Genomic DNA, 20123 nt, shown 5'->3' with positions numbered 1-20123 from the left:
AAAAATAGACCTGCCCTTGACAAATCCGGTTGTTCCTCACTAATCAGCGAAGGGATAAGTTTTAGAATTCTATTGGCAAGAGTTTTAGAAAGTAATTTGTGAAGGGTGTTACACAGGGCAATGGACCTAAAGTCTTTAAAGTCTAATGCAAATTCTTGCTTAGGGATAAGTGCCAAGAAAGTATGATTAGTTTCTTTGAGGAAACTTCCAGAATTTCTGGCTCCTTCCAAAGCCTCATCGATTTCATCTCCTAAAAAATGTCCACTGTTGGATGGAGCAAGTCGAGAATCCATCCGGTCCTGGGGATTTGTCAGGATACATTTGGAAGAGGGCTGCAGTTACTTCTTCCTTAGTAAATTTATTGGTTAATATCTTATTTTGTTCCTTTGCAATAATCTTAGGAATGTTGTTGAGAAACGAATTTTGAGCATAAAAGGATGATCTATTGATGTTATTTGAGCATGTCTTCAAAGCAGGATACTACTTCCTATGCAATTTCCTAGGAGTTCTCCATGATAGTTCCATTCCTGTCTATGATTTTTGTGATTTTATTAATGGACCTCCTTAGTTTGGTACTATTGTGAAAGTATTTGCTATTCCTATCTCCTTCCTGAAGCCAAGTTTCTCTTGTTTTTTGCCTCCAGTTCTAATTTGAGACTCTTCTTGTAAATAGAGAGCTTCATTCATGCCAAATCTCATTACTTCTGTATTGACTTTCTCCAGTTCTGTTTCTGCAACCAATTTTTTTGTCAAAAATGTTACCAAACTTTTCCTTATTCCATTGTAAGAGATTTAGTTTAATGGTTTTAAGTTTCTGATCTACTCTAGAAAGTTTGGAACCTGAAACTTACATATTATTCACCATTCCTCTATTTGATTGAGGAGCAAGCCATCTTTGAGCCACATTTGCTCAGATTTAAAAGGGTTTTTGGGAGGGGTACTTTCACCTGCTATAGATAATAGAACTGGATAGTGATTTGACCCAAAGAAGGGGAGTGTTTCAGCTTCAAAGAAGGCAACAAAATCCACCAAGTTGCCATGAATGAAGAATCTATCTAATTTTCAGGTATATGACTGAAACCCTTCCTTCTATTGTTCTAGGTAAGAGCATTGTCCTTAGAGGGAACTTCTAGCAGGGTTGAACTCTCAATTCAATAATTGAAATCAATTGAGGCTTGAGATAATCTAGTCTCCCCCCCCCTCCCCCCCCGTTTTCCAGAGATGGAAGAGAGCATTGAAATCTCCCCCAATGATAATGTAGGCATTTGTTCTAGATTGGTGGAAGTCTACTTCCTGCCATAGGGATCTCATCATAAGTAGAGGTAGGGCCATAAATATTGATTAATGAGAAGTCTAGGTTCATTTTTAAGTTCTTCACCTGGACACTCATCTAGTTTCATTCGATACAGGGTGGCCAGATAGAGATATTGCTAGGGTTTCAAATAATAGCCAACCCTGCGGAAGCCCATATAGAAGGACTTCCAATGATGTTTCTAAAACCTAATTTCCTTTTAAAGGAATTTAATTCTTCTTGGTTCATTTTAGTTTCCTGTAATAAAAAGATATCTGGTTTATATTTACTGATACAATACTCTAATAAGTGTTGTTTGTTAGGGGCATTGAGTCCCTTAACATTTTAAGTAATGACCTTCATTGGGCCTCAGGAAGGACCTTCCCCTTCCCTGCATGAATAAGTCAATAAGTTTAGCTTGTCCTTCAACCTCTGCATCCATGGTCTTGAGCTCATTAAATGATTTCCTTCCTCTTTTCTTGTTATTGTGTTTAAAATTAGGAGATATCAACACTTCTTTAGATTGTTCTATACCATTCATTTCATCCTGCTGTGCTAATAGAATCAAATCGCTTCTAAGGCGATCTATTGTATATCCTTCACCACCTAACTGTAGGAGGCACTCAACCAATACTTCCCTCTGTTGATTTCAATTCATCTTTCACTTCTTCATCAGTGAATGCAACACTTAGGTCTTCTGTTAGTTGTTCACAGAAGGTTTCTTTGCCTCTGAATTTAAACCTGAAAGGGAGGAATGCTTCTTGCCTTATGATCCCGATTTCTCTGGAGCCTCCTTGGGGAGGCAGAGATCAGGGGCTTCTGTATAGGTCCTGCCGGCAGGGAGGAGTCTCTAGGAGCATCTAACAGACTCACAACCTCTACATTATCTTTTGATAAGGGACCTGGATCTTCAGTCTAATCCATGATGGGGTTGGGTAGGGGTTGATGCCCTAATTTTGTGGGGGCTGAGGGGAGGTGAGGTAGAGGTGCCTCTGGGGATTCTTCTCTCCTGACAAGACCTTCCACTCTTTGCCCTTCTTCCACTAAGGCTTCTTGGGGAAGGTCTGGTGTCTTAGGAGAACCATTCCTGGGAGGGGGTAATCCATTTTCATTAAATATAAAGCCTCTACCTTGTGAGTTTAAAGAGATTGATATATTAGTATTAACTTTCTGATACCCAGCTAGATCTATTTAAATATAATCCTCTGAAATATTACAAGAGCTACATCGGGGAAGATGTTATAACAAATTTCCAGTTAATTTTCCTGAGCATAATGAATAGAATGATCTGTGATAAGCCTTAAGAGCATTTCAAATTGACATCAGAAAGCTTCATTTCTACCAGAATTTTAACATCCGTTGAAGAGACTAAATTTTCCTCTAAACCCCTGAATACACCAATAGAATCTCCAATTTGCCTTAAAATATTACTCTGTAAGAATTCTACAGGAAGATCCTTGATCAGGATCCATTTTAAAACATTAATTTCATCAAACGAATTTGGATTAAAATTCAGAGACCATCTAATGAATTTAATCTGCCGACCAAAAAAAATTGGTTGCTCGTGTAACAATTTTTCTTTAAGATCTAAAGATTTACAATCTAAGTAAAAAAACCTTATTTTTAAGGGTCGAAATACTTACCTGGTTGCTCAACCAGCACTTAATTTTAGTTTCTATAGGGCTTGACCCACACCATCTTGCAAAAATGCCCTTGGATTTGCAATAATCCCATAGTCCAGTAGTATATTTGTTGCTCAAGATTAGGGTATGGGGTTCTAGGGCAGGAACCTTGGAAATCATTGGCATAGGTGATTTAGGAGTGCCCATTGTATTAACCCTAGATTAGGGAATATTTTGTCAAGAAGCAACAAGATTCGACACAAAGGAAGGAGCCGAAGGATGGGGGAGACTGGACGAGGCTACAAAATGACCCAAAGGGATGGTGTTTGTACCTATTGCCACTGGTGAAATCTTGGTTGGGATAACCCATAACTTCTTGCTCTAGGAGGATATACCTTTTAGGGATGACAGCACTGTGAGTCAGAACCTCCATCACACCATCCTGACAATCCTCACGGCCGATTTACTTGCACTTAGGGTGCTGAGGAGCGCTCATTGTCTCTAGACGACGCTTTGGGTTTTGTACAAGAGGTCCTTCCAAATTCTTCGTTGAGACAGGACAGCCCTCCATTAAAGAAGCAAAGGAATTCCGAGTGGGAATATTTGCAGGAGGAACTCCAAATCTAAATCCTGAATTCCAGAATGGTACTGAACTACCTTGAGGAGCCGAAGAATCCAAGGATCGGGAGCAGAATCGAACTTGCCAAGGAGGCTGAAAAATGGCAGAGCGTGCGCGAGCCATCACTTTGTAAAAGGAAACCACTTCTTTTTCTTCTCTTAAATGTCTCAAAAGTCTTGTTGTAAAAGGGTTTTTTATTTTTTCTTCAAAGGTAGTTTTATATTCTGATCAATGTCTTGAATTTTGTGGTGGGTTTTGATTGATTTTTCTCTTAAAAATCGTGTTTGCTTTATTCAGTTTTATCTTCAAAAATCTTTTTTTTCTTTCGTTATGCTTAATTTTGTATTCCAAAAATCATGGATTCTTCGCTGGAGGGTTTTTCACCTTTTTATTCATCCTAAAAATGCGATGCTTTATAAACGTCAGTTTCAGGTTTTGGGGGGTTTTCCACCAAAATTGTGGACTTTTGCAGCTGTTCTGGACCATACCTAGATTTGCTAGGGCAGCGGTCTGCACACAAGAGATTGTTGACTTTTCCTAAGAAATTGCAGTTTCAAGTTTCGACATCTAATCTTTGAGGGATAGCTTTGTTATCCAACATCAGGTTGGATGAATTCTTGGTCATTAACATTTTACAGATCCAGGGAGGTTCCAGCAGCAGTAGAATCTTCTGATGAGGAGGCAGCCTTCTTTGTAACCAAAAGACAATGTGTCTTTTGTAGTTTAGTTAGTAAAATGACCATTATGGGGGGATAATAAAGTATTTAACGTTATATTAAGGGTCATTAAGGCATATTTAGTTTACTAGTGAGTTTAAAGATAACATATAAACTTTCCTGTTAGCCTTGTAGAAAGTTTTTTATTTCATTCTCAGTTATTCTCTATATAAGGTTACTATGTCTCCATTTGTAATTACTTGTTTATGAATAATGAAATATTGTAACAATTCACATAATGAGAGCCAAGACTTGTGAGCATGGTAGGCTGGCAATGGTATGATCCTGTGAGCACAGCAGCCCAACAAGGCTCTGGCGCAACAACTGGCCTGAACATCGTAACAGTTTACAATCAGCCTAGTGGGGATCTGAACCTTGGTGGCATCATTAACAATGCTGCAACTTATGCATCACATTGTGAGATAAACCTCTAACCGTCACATTCTCCGGGATGAACCCTGAGGCTACAGTTATATTGATAAATATATAATTTCCTTTTACCCAATTTATTCTACATAATGGTCTACATGTTTTACTCCATCAATCATTGACAGGCTCTTAATTGATAACGATATATTTAACCCTTCTTTTAGAAATGAAAGTTGACCATTATGATTTTGCTCGACTTTCATGTTTGCCTCTTAACATACCTTTAAATAGGTGGATAGTATATTGTATTAATTGGTCATTTCTCCAAGTTCAAGTTCAAAAAATGGTTTAATGCTCAATTTTCATTCATCTTGATCTAAGTTACCAGTGCTCGCCCCTGGACCGCCCGGACCAGCCCAGGTTTGAACTGGTCTGTGGTTCAGGTTCTGTTTGCTGGGTGGTTCGGGCAGGGTTTGATTTTTTCCCTGCTGGTTTGAACTGCTTTGAACCTAGTTTGAACCCGGGTGGACCATGGCAGAAACCAGCGAACCAAGCTCAAAACTTGCAAAATTCAATAACTTTTTGGCGCCCCTAACCCTAAAAGGTTGTTAATAAGTACATGAACTTGGTGCTGTGATCATTATGATTACAACTTTATGGTGTTTTTATTGTTTAAATGTGTTTATGCTACTATGCTACATCTTAATTCTAACTCATGCTTATATATATATATATATATACATGTTTTTTGTTTTAACTATTCCAAATGAATCCAAACCCTTTTCCAAATTTTTTGACGAACTTGCAAATCAGTTCTTGAACTTGGAACTTGGAACCGGTAAATTAGATCTTGATAGATCGGATTGATTGGTGAGTCATATCTCAAGTTCAAGGGCCTAAAATATTTATAATGCTGAATTCGCATTGATTTAAGCGTGAAGTATCAATAAAAAGCTAAAACAGATAATTTTAAACCATGAATTATACTGTACCTCAAAGTTCCCCACCCTTTATTTATAAAAAAGTACCTTTACGATGTGAATGTCAAGAGGCAACAACGGTAGTGAATGTTAAGTTTGCTTGAGAAAGATGTAAGTGTTGCAACTTTGTACAGCTTGCATGTTATGCAAAAATAAAGCTTATGCATACCATGCAAAGTGTACAAAGCTTTTCTTCACTTCATTTTATGAAGGCATTGTTGAAATTTTTTGATGACGATTTACTGTTTTCTTTAGGTTAATTGTCTAGTGTTATAGCTTTTGGTATGCTTATTAATAAAGGTACCCTTGCATTAATAACTTTTGTTTTTGCTTATATTCTTACAATCTAATTTGTCAAGAACTTTAATGGTTTATATGGTTGGGAATAAACCATGGTTGGGAATGCTTTCACTTTCAGACTTCTAAATCCAAATTTCTTTATTCCAATAAACTTTCAGTACTTTCATCATTTGACCGAATCTGTTATTGAATGGTTTCCAAACTTCATGGCATCATTTTTTGATATGTAGTTGTTTTTGCATATCTGAAAGACCTATTTCTGTTAGGTTCATTTCTCTTATTCCCTTTGATTCTCACAATCTGCTGCAGAAGTAGGTAGGATTGGTGACAAGCTTAGTCTTCACCTTTACCTTTCATCACATCCCAGATTTCTTTCTATATCAAATACATTTTATTCTTATCTATGAATTCATTTAATGCTATAGGACAATAGCAATTTCTAACTGACTTAATGTTTTTGCCATGGTTATGGGGAGACCCATCTGCCCCATAAAAGTCGCGTCTCGGAGACTTTTTGCGTCTCTGGAGACCTCTAAAAAGATTGGAGACTTCATGACGAAGTCTCCTGAAGTCTCCCAGTCTCCTAATCCAAAAAGTGAAGTCTCCCCAAAGTCTATTGATAAAATATAAATGTAAAATATAATATTAAATAATTTAATATATTGTAGCCCTCAATTTTAATGTTTTTAATACAAAAATTAAGACAAATGAGATACAATATGGTGATTATGTGAGTTTTGAAATACTTGGCTCTATATTAATGTGACATTACTATTATTATTTACTCTAGTCTTTTAATTTTACAATATTACTGTTTTCAAATTTTGTATTTAGTATTAAACTCTTTAAACAATTAAAAAAAAAAGTTGTCGTCTTCAAGTACCCCTGTCTCCTATTTTTGAAAAATTGCCATACCGGTACCAGTACTAGGACCGGACACCTCTAAGTCTCCCCGTCTCTCGGTGACATTGGTTTTTGCCAAGAAAATAGAGATAATCAAGAATAAAAGGTAGAATAAAAGTGCACAAAGGACACGAGATTATCCTAGGAAAACCATTCCACTTGAAGGGAAAAGCCCAGCCAAAGAAATGTTGGCTATCATGCACGCATTAAGTTCAGACAATACTTGGTAGGTGCAAAATTTATTGTCAAGATTGACAATACTTGCTGTGGAAATAATCTCCTACTTATCAATTGATGAGCTTAAGGGGCTTTCTAATAAATGGTTCATAAGGCACAACACTTGGTGAAGCTTTTGCAAATGGGGTTGCAAGCAAAGTGGGTTTAAGCACAGAGGAAACTCCATAGTTAAGTGCGCTCAAGCTGGAGTAGTACTGGGATGGGTGACCTCTTGGGAAGTCCTGGTTCTTCTCCTCTGTGAGTATCACCTAGATCCAATGAGTGATAAGTGTTCCATTTATTCTCATGAGAGATGGATTTGTGTTGAATCACTACTCATGAAATATGGGTCAATGAGTTTGACTAAAAAACAAAGTTAAATCCTGATAGCAATATCACAATTTGACTTGCTGTGGAAATAATCTCCTACTTATCAATTGATGAGCTTAAGGGGCTTTCTAATAAATGGTTCATAAGGCACAACACTTGGTGAAGGTTTTGCAAATGGGGTTGCTAGCAGAGTGGGTTTAACCACGGAGGAAAATCCGTAGTTAAGCATGCTCAAGTTGGAGTACTACTGGGATGGGTGACCTCCTGGTGCTTCACCTCTGTGAGCATCACCTAGATCCAATGAGTGCTAAGTGTTTCTTTTATTCTCATGAGAGATGGATTCGTGTTGAATCGCTACTCATGAAATATGGGTCAATGAGTTTGACTCAAAAACTACACAGTTAAATCCTGATGGCAGTGGCACAATTTGAGATTCTATCAACATAAATTATGATAGTAATAAAAAATAAATAAAATTACTAGTCATAGACTTTAGTCTTACTCTTACACCTTGCAATTGCAACTCACTCTCACACTCACATTACAAATTTTTGTTGATTTGTTTTTGGAAGTTGAATTGAGGATAGGTGGTTGGTTTATAGAGTTTGTGGAGTTTAGGGTTTGGCCTTTAGGACGAAGATCCAAAATATTAATTTTAAAACAAGTTTCGGATATCTGGTTGTAGGACATGATTGGGCATTCTTGAGATTGTTAGGGAACTCCTTGGAGTCCCATGGATGTCTTGACTTTTTATCGACATCCTTGATATTGCAGTGAAGGCTATGGGGTGGTAGTTTCCTCTAAGTCATTGTATCCCAAAGACAACCCCATCATAGAAACATGGGCAATTTATTGGGGGAAAGCATCCCTGTGGAACATTGCAAAAAAATGCAACTTAAGGTCACGATTCTAAAGTGTAATTAGTTGCTTGATTGTATGCTAGAGGGGAAGAGAGAAAAGATGGTGTAGAGAGTGCAATCTGGGTCGATGTGACCATTGTTGCTTCAGTCCTCATAGTGGACAAAATGGTGGGACTAATGAACCTAGGCTTGGAGAAGATGTAAAGTTATTGATTGCATGCTTGATCAAATGAAGGCCATTGTACAAGAGAGTCTGTATGTTGCAGTTTTATCATTAACATATTTAGCCAATCATCTAGCAGAGGTGGAAGATGCTCAATAGTCCCTTGTGAATGGGTGCTTATGCATTGAATATGAAGTGCTATAAAGTATAAACAAAGGCTTGGGAGAGTTACCTTTATGGAGGATGCCGGGTTGAAGGCCATTGAAAATATGTTCAATGTTGATGATAGAAGCTTAACCATAGTTTGAAGACTTCTTGAGAACTTTGCAAAACTTGCCAAACTTGCGAATCTCTGTGTTGGGCAAGCCAAGTCTATCGGACTCCAGAGTCTAGTCATGTCTTGGAGAGTACTTGGCCGAGTCCTCAAAAACTCCATAATCCTAAGCTTAGACTATTTTGACTCTTGCAAATAACAGACATAGCTACTGAAATTTCAAATTTTTGCGAGTTTGAGGGTTATAAAACACGCACAATATTACATCCCAATTTTTGCCCTAAAATTTTTAAGCTGATTATAGCCGTTGAACCAAATTAATTTTTCATGTTCATGTGAAATCGAGTTAGTTCATTATAGCCGTTTTCATATCATGTTAGTTATAGTCATTATTTATTTCTTCATGTTCATGTGAAATTGAATCGGTTAATTATAGCCGTTGCATTGATTTGATTATCAAATGAAACTAGTCAGTTAAATCTAGTCGTTGTGTTCATGTGAAATGGAATTAGTTAATTTTAGCCATTGTACATTTATGATGAATGAGGTAGTTATTATAATGAAATTTCCTAGCGATCACTTGATGATTTTGTTTAACAAATTATGAATCTTGAATTGATGTTTTGGCGAGAATGTTGTTTTAAAATGTTTACAGGATGAAGACTGCAGAGAGAGGGGAAGCATTACCAAACGAGGTCATCGGAAGGGGATGGTCATAAGATTCAGTCATCAAGAATGACAGGTTTGACCTAAAAATTGCCCTGGCAAGGTTATTAAGACTTGACAATAAATTTCTTGATGGAACCGCATGAGCTAAAAGTAAAAACAATATGAATATTAAAAATAAACAAAGTTCTTACCTTTATTAAATTTATCAAATAATAATGTCACTTAATATTATTTTACTCTCTCGATTAAGATCATAGATAAATAATTACAAAGTGGCACCATTACATTAAAATCATTAATCCAATAATGCCACCTTGCAAATACGTATTTATAAATTTAACCAAGATGATAAAATAATATAAAATAATATTATTAGATAAACTCTTCATCTTTCCTCTTCATTTTATTTTCCCTCCTTTCCTTATTCTTCTTTTAAAACCGATTGAATAAAAGAATTCAATTATGGATCTTGTAACGGCAGGAAGCCGTAAGGTCATCTCCAAAGTAATATATGATGGCCTTGTCGTGTATTGGCAACACACCGATATCCAATTTCTTCTTTATTCTGCATCTTCTTTTTAATTTCCCTTGCTTTGTTACGGCGCCATTAGCACCCAAGTTTATATGCTTTTGCATTCCATAAACAACAACTTTCCTGTGGAGATCTGAAGGAGACGTTTGAGCCCTGTGAAAGCAAATTCAACTGCAGAGCAGTGGGTTACGTAAGAAGATGTCTTGTATTTCTTCCTTATTTCTTTATTAAAACTTGTCTAAGTTGAGTTGGCTTTTGAGTCTTTTTCCATGTTTTTCCAGATAATATTAAAACAAGCCGTCATCCATATGTTTTGGATTATTCGTAATCATCTTTAAGTCTGAAATTACGTCCATATAATACTGCAATAAAGCATATACCTTAGTCGGATATAATTGTTTGTCCGAGTAATACTTTCAATTAGTCGAATTTCTTGAAAAGATAGAATATTCAAGATTGCCAATCTAATGAATAATCTCTGAAGCTCTTCATTTAAATTATAATTATTTCTTTTGAAAATATGTTATTGTATCTGATAACAGTAATGAGAGCACCAAGGATATCACCCGGCTAGTGCCAAAATGAGGTGATGAAAGTGCAAGCTATACAAATAAAGATAAATGTTCAGGCACCAAGGAGTCATCGACCTGATGGCTCGAATTAAGGTGATGAGGTGTAGATGAATCTGTTAAAAAGAAAAATCAGGAATAAAATCAGTAACCAATACTACATAAATAAAATCTAAAACATTTAGCTCATGCAAATTCCACTTTTGAAATTAGTTGTCAAGCTGAGTGGTGGAGATCGGGTTATAAACCCACATTTCAAAATCCTGGGCCAAGTTGGTGATAGGCAGACTTGCCACAACAAATTGATCGTGTTGTTGTCTAGACGCTTCAGTTATTCTTTCGAATAGCTGCTGGGACCTCAACCCACCTGAATACTTTGATGGTTGGATCAATGAACGTCCCAAGCTCGAGCTCGGGATGGGGAGGGCCGTTCTATTAATTTAGAACCTGTGGGGATAAGTAAAAAGGTCCGTGGTTGGGAGGTTAAGCCTATGATAATGCTTCTCCTCTCACCAGAGCCAGAGCTTGGACAACCAATGTAGAAAGTCCGTCAACTAAAAACTGTATGTTCTATTTAACCTGTAAGTTTAGTATTTTCCTTTCAAGTTGTAAGAATCATTTTTCTGAAAAGTTAGATATTTTCTTAAAATTAGTTAATTGATCATGTATATTTTAAATCTGCATATCATTTCAGTAAAACTATAGTTAGAGCAGATTTATTTTTCAGCTGATTATATAAATTATAAGTTAATGATAATCTTGATAGAATAGAAAAGCAATGTAGACTTAAATTCAGTTTTTAAAACTGTTATTGAATTCTATGTCATGTGAAAATGAAATATAATTTCAGTTAGTTTAGTGATGAAGTTAATTAGAAGAAAAACCAGTTGTTACACACAATGTGGAGTTAGATAAAATTGATAGTTAAATTAGCTTTTATGTTCTCTAAATGCATTGATTTCTTTTTCTATTGTGTAAATATGAGGGATTTTTTTTGCCTAGTTCGAGTCAAAACTTTTGGATGCCAAGTAGAGCCCGAGTCTGAATTTTCGAACCACGAGATCAACAATCCCTTGCACATCATTGTTTATACATTGAATTCAAAGTGCTATAAGAAAATGCTTGGTAGAGTGGTTGCTATTGAGAATGTTGAGGTGAAAGCCAGCTTCATGAGGTCTATGTAAAAAATTTACAATGTTGAGAGAATTACTAATTCGGTGGACAAAATTTGCCACTATAGGGGGATATATAAAAGAAGCCGAGATAGCTAGGGAGATTAGGGCACAAGAGGACCCAATTTTTATTGTGTACCATGCATGGGCCTCATCTAATGTCCTAGGTTTCAAGCTTTTCCAATGCCGAAAGGAATTGGTTTACTTATAGCTTCATCCATTCTATTAAGAGGAACATTTGTAACATCTAAGATGATGGGGAAGCTTGTAGTTGTATATACCTTGCATCCCATTGCTGCATCATGTTTGCATATAAGGAGAGTCCAATAGCTGAATGGCTTGTAGAGCTAGAGGAGTGAGCACAGGTTGACGATGATGAGGCACATTTTGAGTTGGTGGAGCTTGAGCTCGATGAACACCATGCATCCCATTCCTGCAGCATGCTTACATAGAAATAGGGCCCAATGGCTGAATGGGATGTAGAGCTAGAGGAGTGAGCACAGGTTGATAATGAGGCACATATTGGACTGGAGGAGCTTGAGCTTGAGGAGTCTAATAGTCTAAGTGATGTGGAGTTTGGTATGGACTTTGGGGACGATTAGAGGCATTGGCCTTTGGCCAAAAATTGATATCCAGTATTTTGCATTTTTGTTGTTCAATTTAATGTGTTTAGCACTTCAAAGTTTTATATGTTATTTGTTTTTCATTTTCTACAAGTAATTTTTTGAGTGCTATATTAATTCACTACTGTGACCCCGTTGTCCTGAAATTAAAGCCATTTATCTCTCCTTTAAGATTCTATATAACTGTTAGATCCTTTAAGATTCTATGTAATTGTTAAATGTGATGCATAGCCTCACCTTGGAAAACTTGGGGGGAAATGAATCACTCAACCAAGTCTGCATCAAGGGGTTCATACACCTTCAGGATCGATTATTAACTTCACTCAGATTGTTATCCAACTAACTCCCTTAATACAACTAATAAACTGCCATGCGACAGGAACTTCTTTGACCTCCTATAGCAACATTTGGTTTCTTGCACCAACTTAACGACCCGACTCTTCTGCAATGTAATTGAAATACATAGACAGTTTAGTCACCCTACGAATGTAAAAGTGAGGACCCACACTGACCACAACATGACCATCAAACAATATTGATTTGGTTCCAATTTATATCACCATGCTGCATGCGAGATTTAAAACTCGAGCACAAACTGACTGCTGACCATGAAATACTCGGGCACTCGTAACTTTTGCAAATTCCATATACAAACCAACTCTTCCTTTTATCACATATCAACTATGTGATCTTCAACACATCGGTGAATACATGAGGATATTCACCGAATTCACAAGTTGCATCCCGCGTGGGTACAAGTAGAGATAATTGAAATAATAAGACAAAAGAAAACAAAAACAATATGATACATAACCCCTCCGTGATCTTAGAAGATAGATCTCAGAGAGTCTAAAGGACTCCCATTTTTCTATCGCGACCCTCAAAACAGCAAATGCTTACATTCACGATTCAGACAATTGAAATTTCTATATCAAACTGCAAAATCTGCAACCTTAATTTGGATTCAAAATACAGATTAATGTTCTGTTATGCGCTCATTTGATTATCGGCATATTCTTAGAGTTTAGGCTTTCGAGTTCTGGGAAGAAAACAAGAAGTCACACATTCAATCCGGGAACCCACAGAAATCAGAAACAAAACTCAAAACTTTCCATTCCTCCTCTGCTGTATCCAATTCCTCTCCTTTTTTTCGATTACACAATCTGCCTTTTCAATACTTTCTCATTTCTGAGATTGGGAGATAAAATGTCAGCCCAAAAGCAAGAAAAGAAAACCGTTTTTGAATCATGAGGGATCAGGCATCAGAATCTGCTGCCAACTTTTTCCAGCTGTTTGAACTTTGAAGTCTTTTGTAGCCATCGATTTCCCAGTTGGCTTAATTATCAAACACACATAAAACACACTTAAAGAAAACTGACTCGGAGAGCTTATAGGATCACTATTCCATTTATGCCACCACATCATAGGGCTTTATTACAAACATTGAAAATTTAAAACACACTTAAAACATGACATTAACTTTCTTCATAGTTTCTGCACTTCCTGTGGCATCTTCTTGTTATGTCTTCATTTCATCCTTGTTTGTTCCTGTAGCATCTTTAACCATGTTAGTTCCTGTAGCATAATCTGTTTGGTCTGCTCCTGCAGCAAGATGTACTATATAAATATGTAAAAGACCAATATCAACTAGACAAAATATGATTTTGGTTATTACTTGTCGTGAGATTGCAGAATTGTCTGTGCTGAATATAAGTTTCTAGGGCCAACTCCCTGTTTGAAACTAGATTCCAAACCTCGGTACTTGAGGCAATACCAACTGGCTGCAGCTCAACCTCCGAGAAGGGAGAGGACTCTAACCTTAGTGTAAGGGACTTCTCTCATACAGATGAATAATTCACCAAATCTGCCAAGGATTTTTAACTCTTTTGTTTTGGCTAAAGCACCTGAAATCTCTGCATCCATTGGAAACACCGGTAGGGGATTCAATACAATTTCTGCATTGCAAGAGGATGGGGGCAGCCTTGTTCTCCAGGAGCTTAGGTAGAGCAGCCTTCAGCACAAAAGGAGGCTGAAAACAAGTAGCAGCGAAAGATGGAGCAGAGACCTGTAATGGAGGAATACCCAGAGAAGATTTACCTATTGATGATGAGGTATCTGCTTATGAGAACTGAAAACGAAGAGAAGATTGCCCCATTGAACTTTGCCGAGATAAATGATGAGATTCTACATCCTTATGCCGAGATGATTAACCTACTGATTTCTACTTATAGATAGAACAATCAACTGAAACGCATCTTAAAGAAACCCCTACAACAAGAAGCAAATCTCTCATGATTGAATTGGCATTTTGCAACTGTGAGATCCTTCTTTGCAGGCAGCCCATCTGAAGTATCCAAGTCAATTAATACAATCAGTAGTGTTGAAGAAAGGCAACATCTTACGAGCAATTGAGATGGAGGGACCCACAGAATTTCCAATAGCTTTTAAACAGTAATTAGTACAAAAATACATAGGGTGGTTAGGAAGTCTAAGCACCTCTGAAATACCTTGAAGGATTTTGTCAATGGACTGCATGGATGATAGAGGCTTTAAGGAAAAGACCAACCTTCTCTCAGAAGAGGAAGTCCAAAGGAACAAAATGTTCAATTTTTTGACTCAAACCCTGCAGTGAAGAAAACTTGCACATAGGTATATTTTTACATTGTTAACTTGGTGTGGCTTCCAAGTACTTGACATCTGGTTTTGAAGAGCTGGGATGGTTGGCGGAAGGTAAGAAAAAATGTCCACCATGGAAAATTCAGCATAGTTGGCCTCCTTCCAATACTCCCTTACCAAACTCTAGATTGAAGGTATCACCTGAATAATAAATCAAGCTATTCCACTTAACTACAGCTTTGGAAGAAGGATCCAGGGTCTCTCAAGACTCACCTCCATTGCTGAAGCAAAATAATTCTTAAGAAGAAGGTAGAGACTCTGCAGATGTAGGAATACACTTGTGTTCAAGTGCTTCTGCATCAGATCCTGATAGATCAACAAGTGAATATTGCAAGCAAAGATCTGGTCCTGATGCTCTTGGAGTGGGCACTGCTTTGCATGTCTGAGCAGATTAAAATAGAAACCTAAGGATTCTAGATTGAAATTTCCATGGAGTTCAATAAGCTTTAATTTTATGTCCTTGATGGAACTTTCATGTAGCCCAATTAGGTCAATAACTTGGATGGTAAAGTGTTCTGTGATTCAGTTTCCTTCTTAGTGATATGCTGGATTAAGGCTGTGTTTGGGTGCCCTTATGTGTTGGGCAACTTCCTCAATAAATGCATTTAAATGTCCATTTATCACAATCTTCCATTCTGAGGTGTGTACAATTTATCAGAGTCAAAATAGAAAAAATCTTGTTGTTTAGTTTGTCTGGTGTCCATGTTTACCTCTCACTTGAAAAAGGAGTGGGGTAATTGCATTGGTTGGTTAGTGCATGAGTGGACCCTTGCTACTAGAAATGGAAATTTGTATCCAAAATGGAAAATTACAAACAAAAGGGAAAATGTTGAAGGGATGAAAAACATTTTAGGCATTTTTATACACATTCAAATATTATTAGATATTATCTATTACCAATCATTAATTCTTTTTCAATTTTAACAGTTAGAGATAATATCATCGCTGGATACCATTTTGTAGTGTTTTTATTTCTAATGTTTTAAGTTTCATTAAAATTCCTCTTTAGGAAAATTACATGATTAATGTGGTTTTTTAGACTGCCCTCATTTTCTACTTAAACGCGATGAGATAGAATAATAATTATAGTTAGAGGAAAATCAGCCCAATAATTTGATTTTTTGTTACATTTATGCATTTGAGATTTATTCTTATTTATTTGTAAAAAAATTATACTACAAAAAGTTACATTTGGTTCAGCTTGTTGTAAGTGCAACAACATTATGTCCAGATTCAGGGATGAGAGCTAATAGACAAGAACCAATGTTAATACAGCACAAAAAAATTATTTGGTGCTAGAAGTTAAATACCACCCAGTGCCATTCTTCAAATAGATTGTATAACATAATGCCAATAATATGCAAAACACAACAAGATTCTGATTTAATACTGATACTAGGTGAGCACAAGAGTTTAGGCTATTTAAATACATAATTCTGATGGAGAGGTGTTTTCATGGTTTTTGGTAATAGCAGAATCATCTTTTGATTTTGATTTTTAATGGTTCTGCGGATTTGGCCAACTCCTTGTCATAGCTAAGAAATGGCTTAAAAAATGCTGGTTTGATGAGAAATGGGTTTCAGACAGTGACAATCCCTACCCATTCCGTAGCTTCCAACATGGAACTGACTAACATGTGAGGAGGAAAGGATGTTGAATTTAGCTGTTTTAGCTTCTGTTTCCGAACATCATGGGAAGTATCCAAATTGGAACGATTGTCCTGATTGGTGATTTTATCAACTGCTTCGTTCATTCAAATACCTAAAACCATACTTTAGATTTTCCTCTCCAAACAAAAATTAAAAAGTGGTAAATGCTCAAATGGGTGAAGTCAAACTGTACCCTTTCTTGTAAGCAGCTCAGTACTACAGAGTTTGGCTCATATTCCAGGAAAAAAATAGAGTCCGTTCATTGCTCAGTTTTTGGTGACAATCATATTAAGAAAATGCTTTTACAATTTTTTGGTACCTTGCCCTGAGATTGCCAGTAACTAGAAATTTATGTATAGATAATAGAGCTATCATCTTTTTTTTTCAGATTACAGATTTCCCCATAATATATTGATCAGAATACCTAATGGAATAGCATTTGATGTATCCTAAATGTAGAGAAATTGTTTCACCAGCACAGAGAACTAATGAAAAATATTTGAAGCTGTTTAACCATCCTGATCTCCTCTCCAAAGCCTCAAATACAACTCCAATATGGTACATCTAATCAACTATGGAAGGATCAATGTGATCTTCCATTGGAGCTGCCCAATTTGTTGGGAGAATGAGTTATCAAGTTCTGAAATATTTATGCGGTTGACATCAAGATTAATTATAAAATACGATGGTTAGCCTTAAGTGAGGGGTAGCCATTTTATCAAAGTTTTTCCAAGCTTTTGCACAATACCTAATCTATTTGATTTGGCCTAGGAAATTTTCATTTAAATTTAATCCGCAATATTTGTTTAACCTTGCCGATCCAGTTTGTTCCCAAGTCGATATCCAACTTGTGTTGTTAAAGCTTGATTTTGCTATTCATTTATAATGCAATATTTTTTTAAACAATACAAAAAAATAGGTGATGGTTATAGCTGGCTTTAAACTTCCTACTACTATCTGAACTGACATTTGACACAGCATGTACTTATTCAATTTGCTCTTTCTTGTAGGATGAGAGTTCAACAAGTCGGCAAAAGAAAGATGTAGAGTTGACATGGAAATCACAGGTACTGAATTCTTTGTCCAGAGTATGCTTCAGACAGTGCTTTTGGTATCTAGAGCCTTTTCAAGTTGGATTCTACAAGAATATAGGGAGTTGATTTCTTGGTGCAGTGTGTTGATTGCATTGATTTTGTTGATAAGTAACTTCAGTAGTTATTCAAAAGTCTAATGAAATTAGTGCTAATATACTTAAATAAAGAATAAAAGTTTTAAGAGCAACTTTGATTACCAGGAAGAATGTTTCTCCACACATGTTTTTGATTTTAAAAACTGCAAAAAAATGCACATTGCAAAGGTAAAATCACATCCATTTCAATTATCGCTTAATAATCTGAAAAAGAGTGGCTTATACTTTAAATTGTTATATTGGCAAGTATTGACACAACCTTTTTTATAACTCTAAAAATTTATATCAATGGCGTATACATTAAAAGGTTCTAAACTAAGTCCTAATTTAACTGCTTTGTAACAGAATGCAAGCAAATTGCCACAACAAAATATATTTTTAATGGTATAGCAAATTATGATCAAAACAGTCACCGGCATATTTATACCCTCACTAAGGGTGGTAAACATCAAATAATTTAGTTCTGTTGATAAATATTGTCAACACGAAACATGCACATGGGAGTGTAAATTTTCAGATTGTCTGGAATGTTATTTGATGTTCCTTTAAGTACCTTGTTTCTCAGAACATTTGGAATGATAATTAATGTCATGCTTATTGGTGTTTTGTTTTATTACCGAGCAGAAAGCCTGGGAAGTGGCACAAGCCCCCTTTAAGAACTTGTTAATGATGGGATTCATGATGTGGATGGCTGGGAGTACAGTTCACTTGTTCAGTATTGGGATCACGTTTTCAGCTCTTTGGCAGCCTATTAGTGCTCTTCAGGGTGTTGGAAAAGGTATTGGGCTTTAATGTGATATTTCTATATTAGGCATTTAAAATTTTTTCTTTTCAAAGGTGACATGCAGTGCATCTCTATCTGGTTTGAGACCTGTTTAAGTTTTGTGGTTAGTTGGTTTTATCAATATATTAACCTTGAATCTGATAGCAAAAAGTTGCAGGATGGTGATTCTGAGACAAATAGCGTTGTTTCGATTTTTGTTGTCTTCTTTAGGCTTGGGACATAAACTTGTGAAGTGCAATTAAATTAGTTGTTAAGAATTCTTGAGTTGTATGTTCTGGTCATTAGCTGATGTGAAAATAAATCAGTAGCGTAGAATATATGATATAAAAGTAATTTATAGCATGTTGTACATAACACTTACAAATTGTTTTGTTTAACAGTTTTTGAGCCCTTTCAAGATACACGGATAGACTTACTACTACCGAAGCTTGTTTATATTGCACTGAACTTAGCAGGGATGCTGTTAGGCATCTGGAAGGTATTTGTTCTATGACATTTATAGAGTATGTCATGTCTTTCACAAGGTTCCTAACTCATGCAATCTGCAATTGACAGCTGAATACATTAGGACTTTTGCCTACACATGCCTCTGATTGGGTGTCCTCACTGGCTCCTGCTCCTGTAAGATATTCCTGGAAAATATTTTGGATTTGGATATATCAATATAGTAATCATGTTTTCGATATTTTTGTGCATCCTAAACCACTCCTGCTTGGTTGACATGATTACAGGAGATAGATTATGCTGGTGGCGGGATTCCATTTGCATAGTTAATTCTTCTTGCTGCAGAAACTGCATTTTTGAGGAGAGAAATTAAATGTTTTTTCTGCCAACCCATAAAATTTAGTACCTCTTGACAAAGAGTGTACCATGATCTAAAGAGACTTCTATGGGTTCATTTAATGTGCAACCAAACTGTCAGATTTGTAGCAATATGGCTGCCTTGCAATTTTTTTTCCAGGTTTGCCAGAGTGACATTGTTTTCCTGATTTATTTGTAATGGTACAAAATCATTTTCATTAAACTAGAATTCTGACACATGAATGAAAGTAAACACATGGCTCTCTGTTTGTTTTGGTTTTGATTGCCCTAGACATCCTTACATGTGTAAAAGAGTTAATGCCTTGTTTGAGTTGATTAAAAGAGTCAGATGTCTGGAGAATATTCACATATTATGTATTTAATAAAGCATTTATGTAACACGGCATTCTGATTTGAAATCAAAATAATCAAACTTTTGAAGTCATCTACTGACTGCACTAATTTGGTGCGCAAATAAATAAAGCTGCTGTGTGACACCTGTGCCACATCCTTAATTGTAATTGGTGTCTATGATGACTAGATTATAGCTACATATAGTAGATCTACTAAACCTCGCTATTTCTTTTTAGGAAGTTGTTTATTCATGTTTCAATAAAAAAATTACTTTGCTTTGCTTGCATGTTTGTATATGTGTTTTTAGAACCTTGTCAAATGCTATTGATCTTTTCTAGCACCACAGGGTCTAAACTTTTGTTATCACCTTGTGATTTGAATGTTTACTACAACAGTATTGAGATACGAAGTATATGTTGTTTTAACCACAATCCTTCAACACTCATGCCTATTTCCATGATG

General features: G+C 36.2%; 1 protein-coding gene across 1 annotated transcript in view; it reads left to right on the top strand.

Annotated features, from left to right (window-relative positions):
* The window catches only part of LOC149558019 (ER membrane protein complex subunit-like protein), a 29190-nt gene extending 9362 nt beyond the window's left edge, over window positions 1-19828 (top strand). Inside the window, exons 2-6 of the mRNA XM_089832457.1 lie at window positions 17544-17600; window positions 18347-18500; window positions 18887-18984; window positions 19062-19127; window positions 19238-19828. Of these exons, the coding sequence (XP_089688583.1) occupies window positions 17544-17600; window positions 18347-18500; window positions 18887-18984; window positions 19062-19127; window positions 19238-19276 (414 nt within the window). The 3' untranslated portion in view covers window positions 19277-19828. The remainder of the gene's footprint in view (window positions 1-17543; window positions 17601-18346; window positions 18501-18886; window positions 18985-19061; window positions 19128-19237) is intronic.
* Window positions 19829-20123: the final 295 nt, after the last annotated feature.

This window comes from Cupressus sempervirens, chromosome 5, assembly GCF_028749045.1.
Source record: "Cupressus sempervirens isolate cs-2001-9-10 chromosome 5, ASM2874904v1, whole genome shotgun sequence".
NCBI lineage: Eukaryota > Viridiplantae > Streptophyta > Pinopsida > Cupressales > Cupressaceae > Cupressus > Cupressus sempervirens.
Note: the sequence above shows the minus strand (reverse complement) of the source record. Positions and strands in the feature narration are given on the sequence as shown.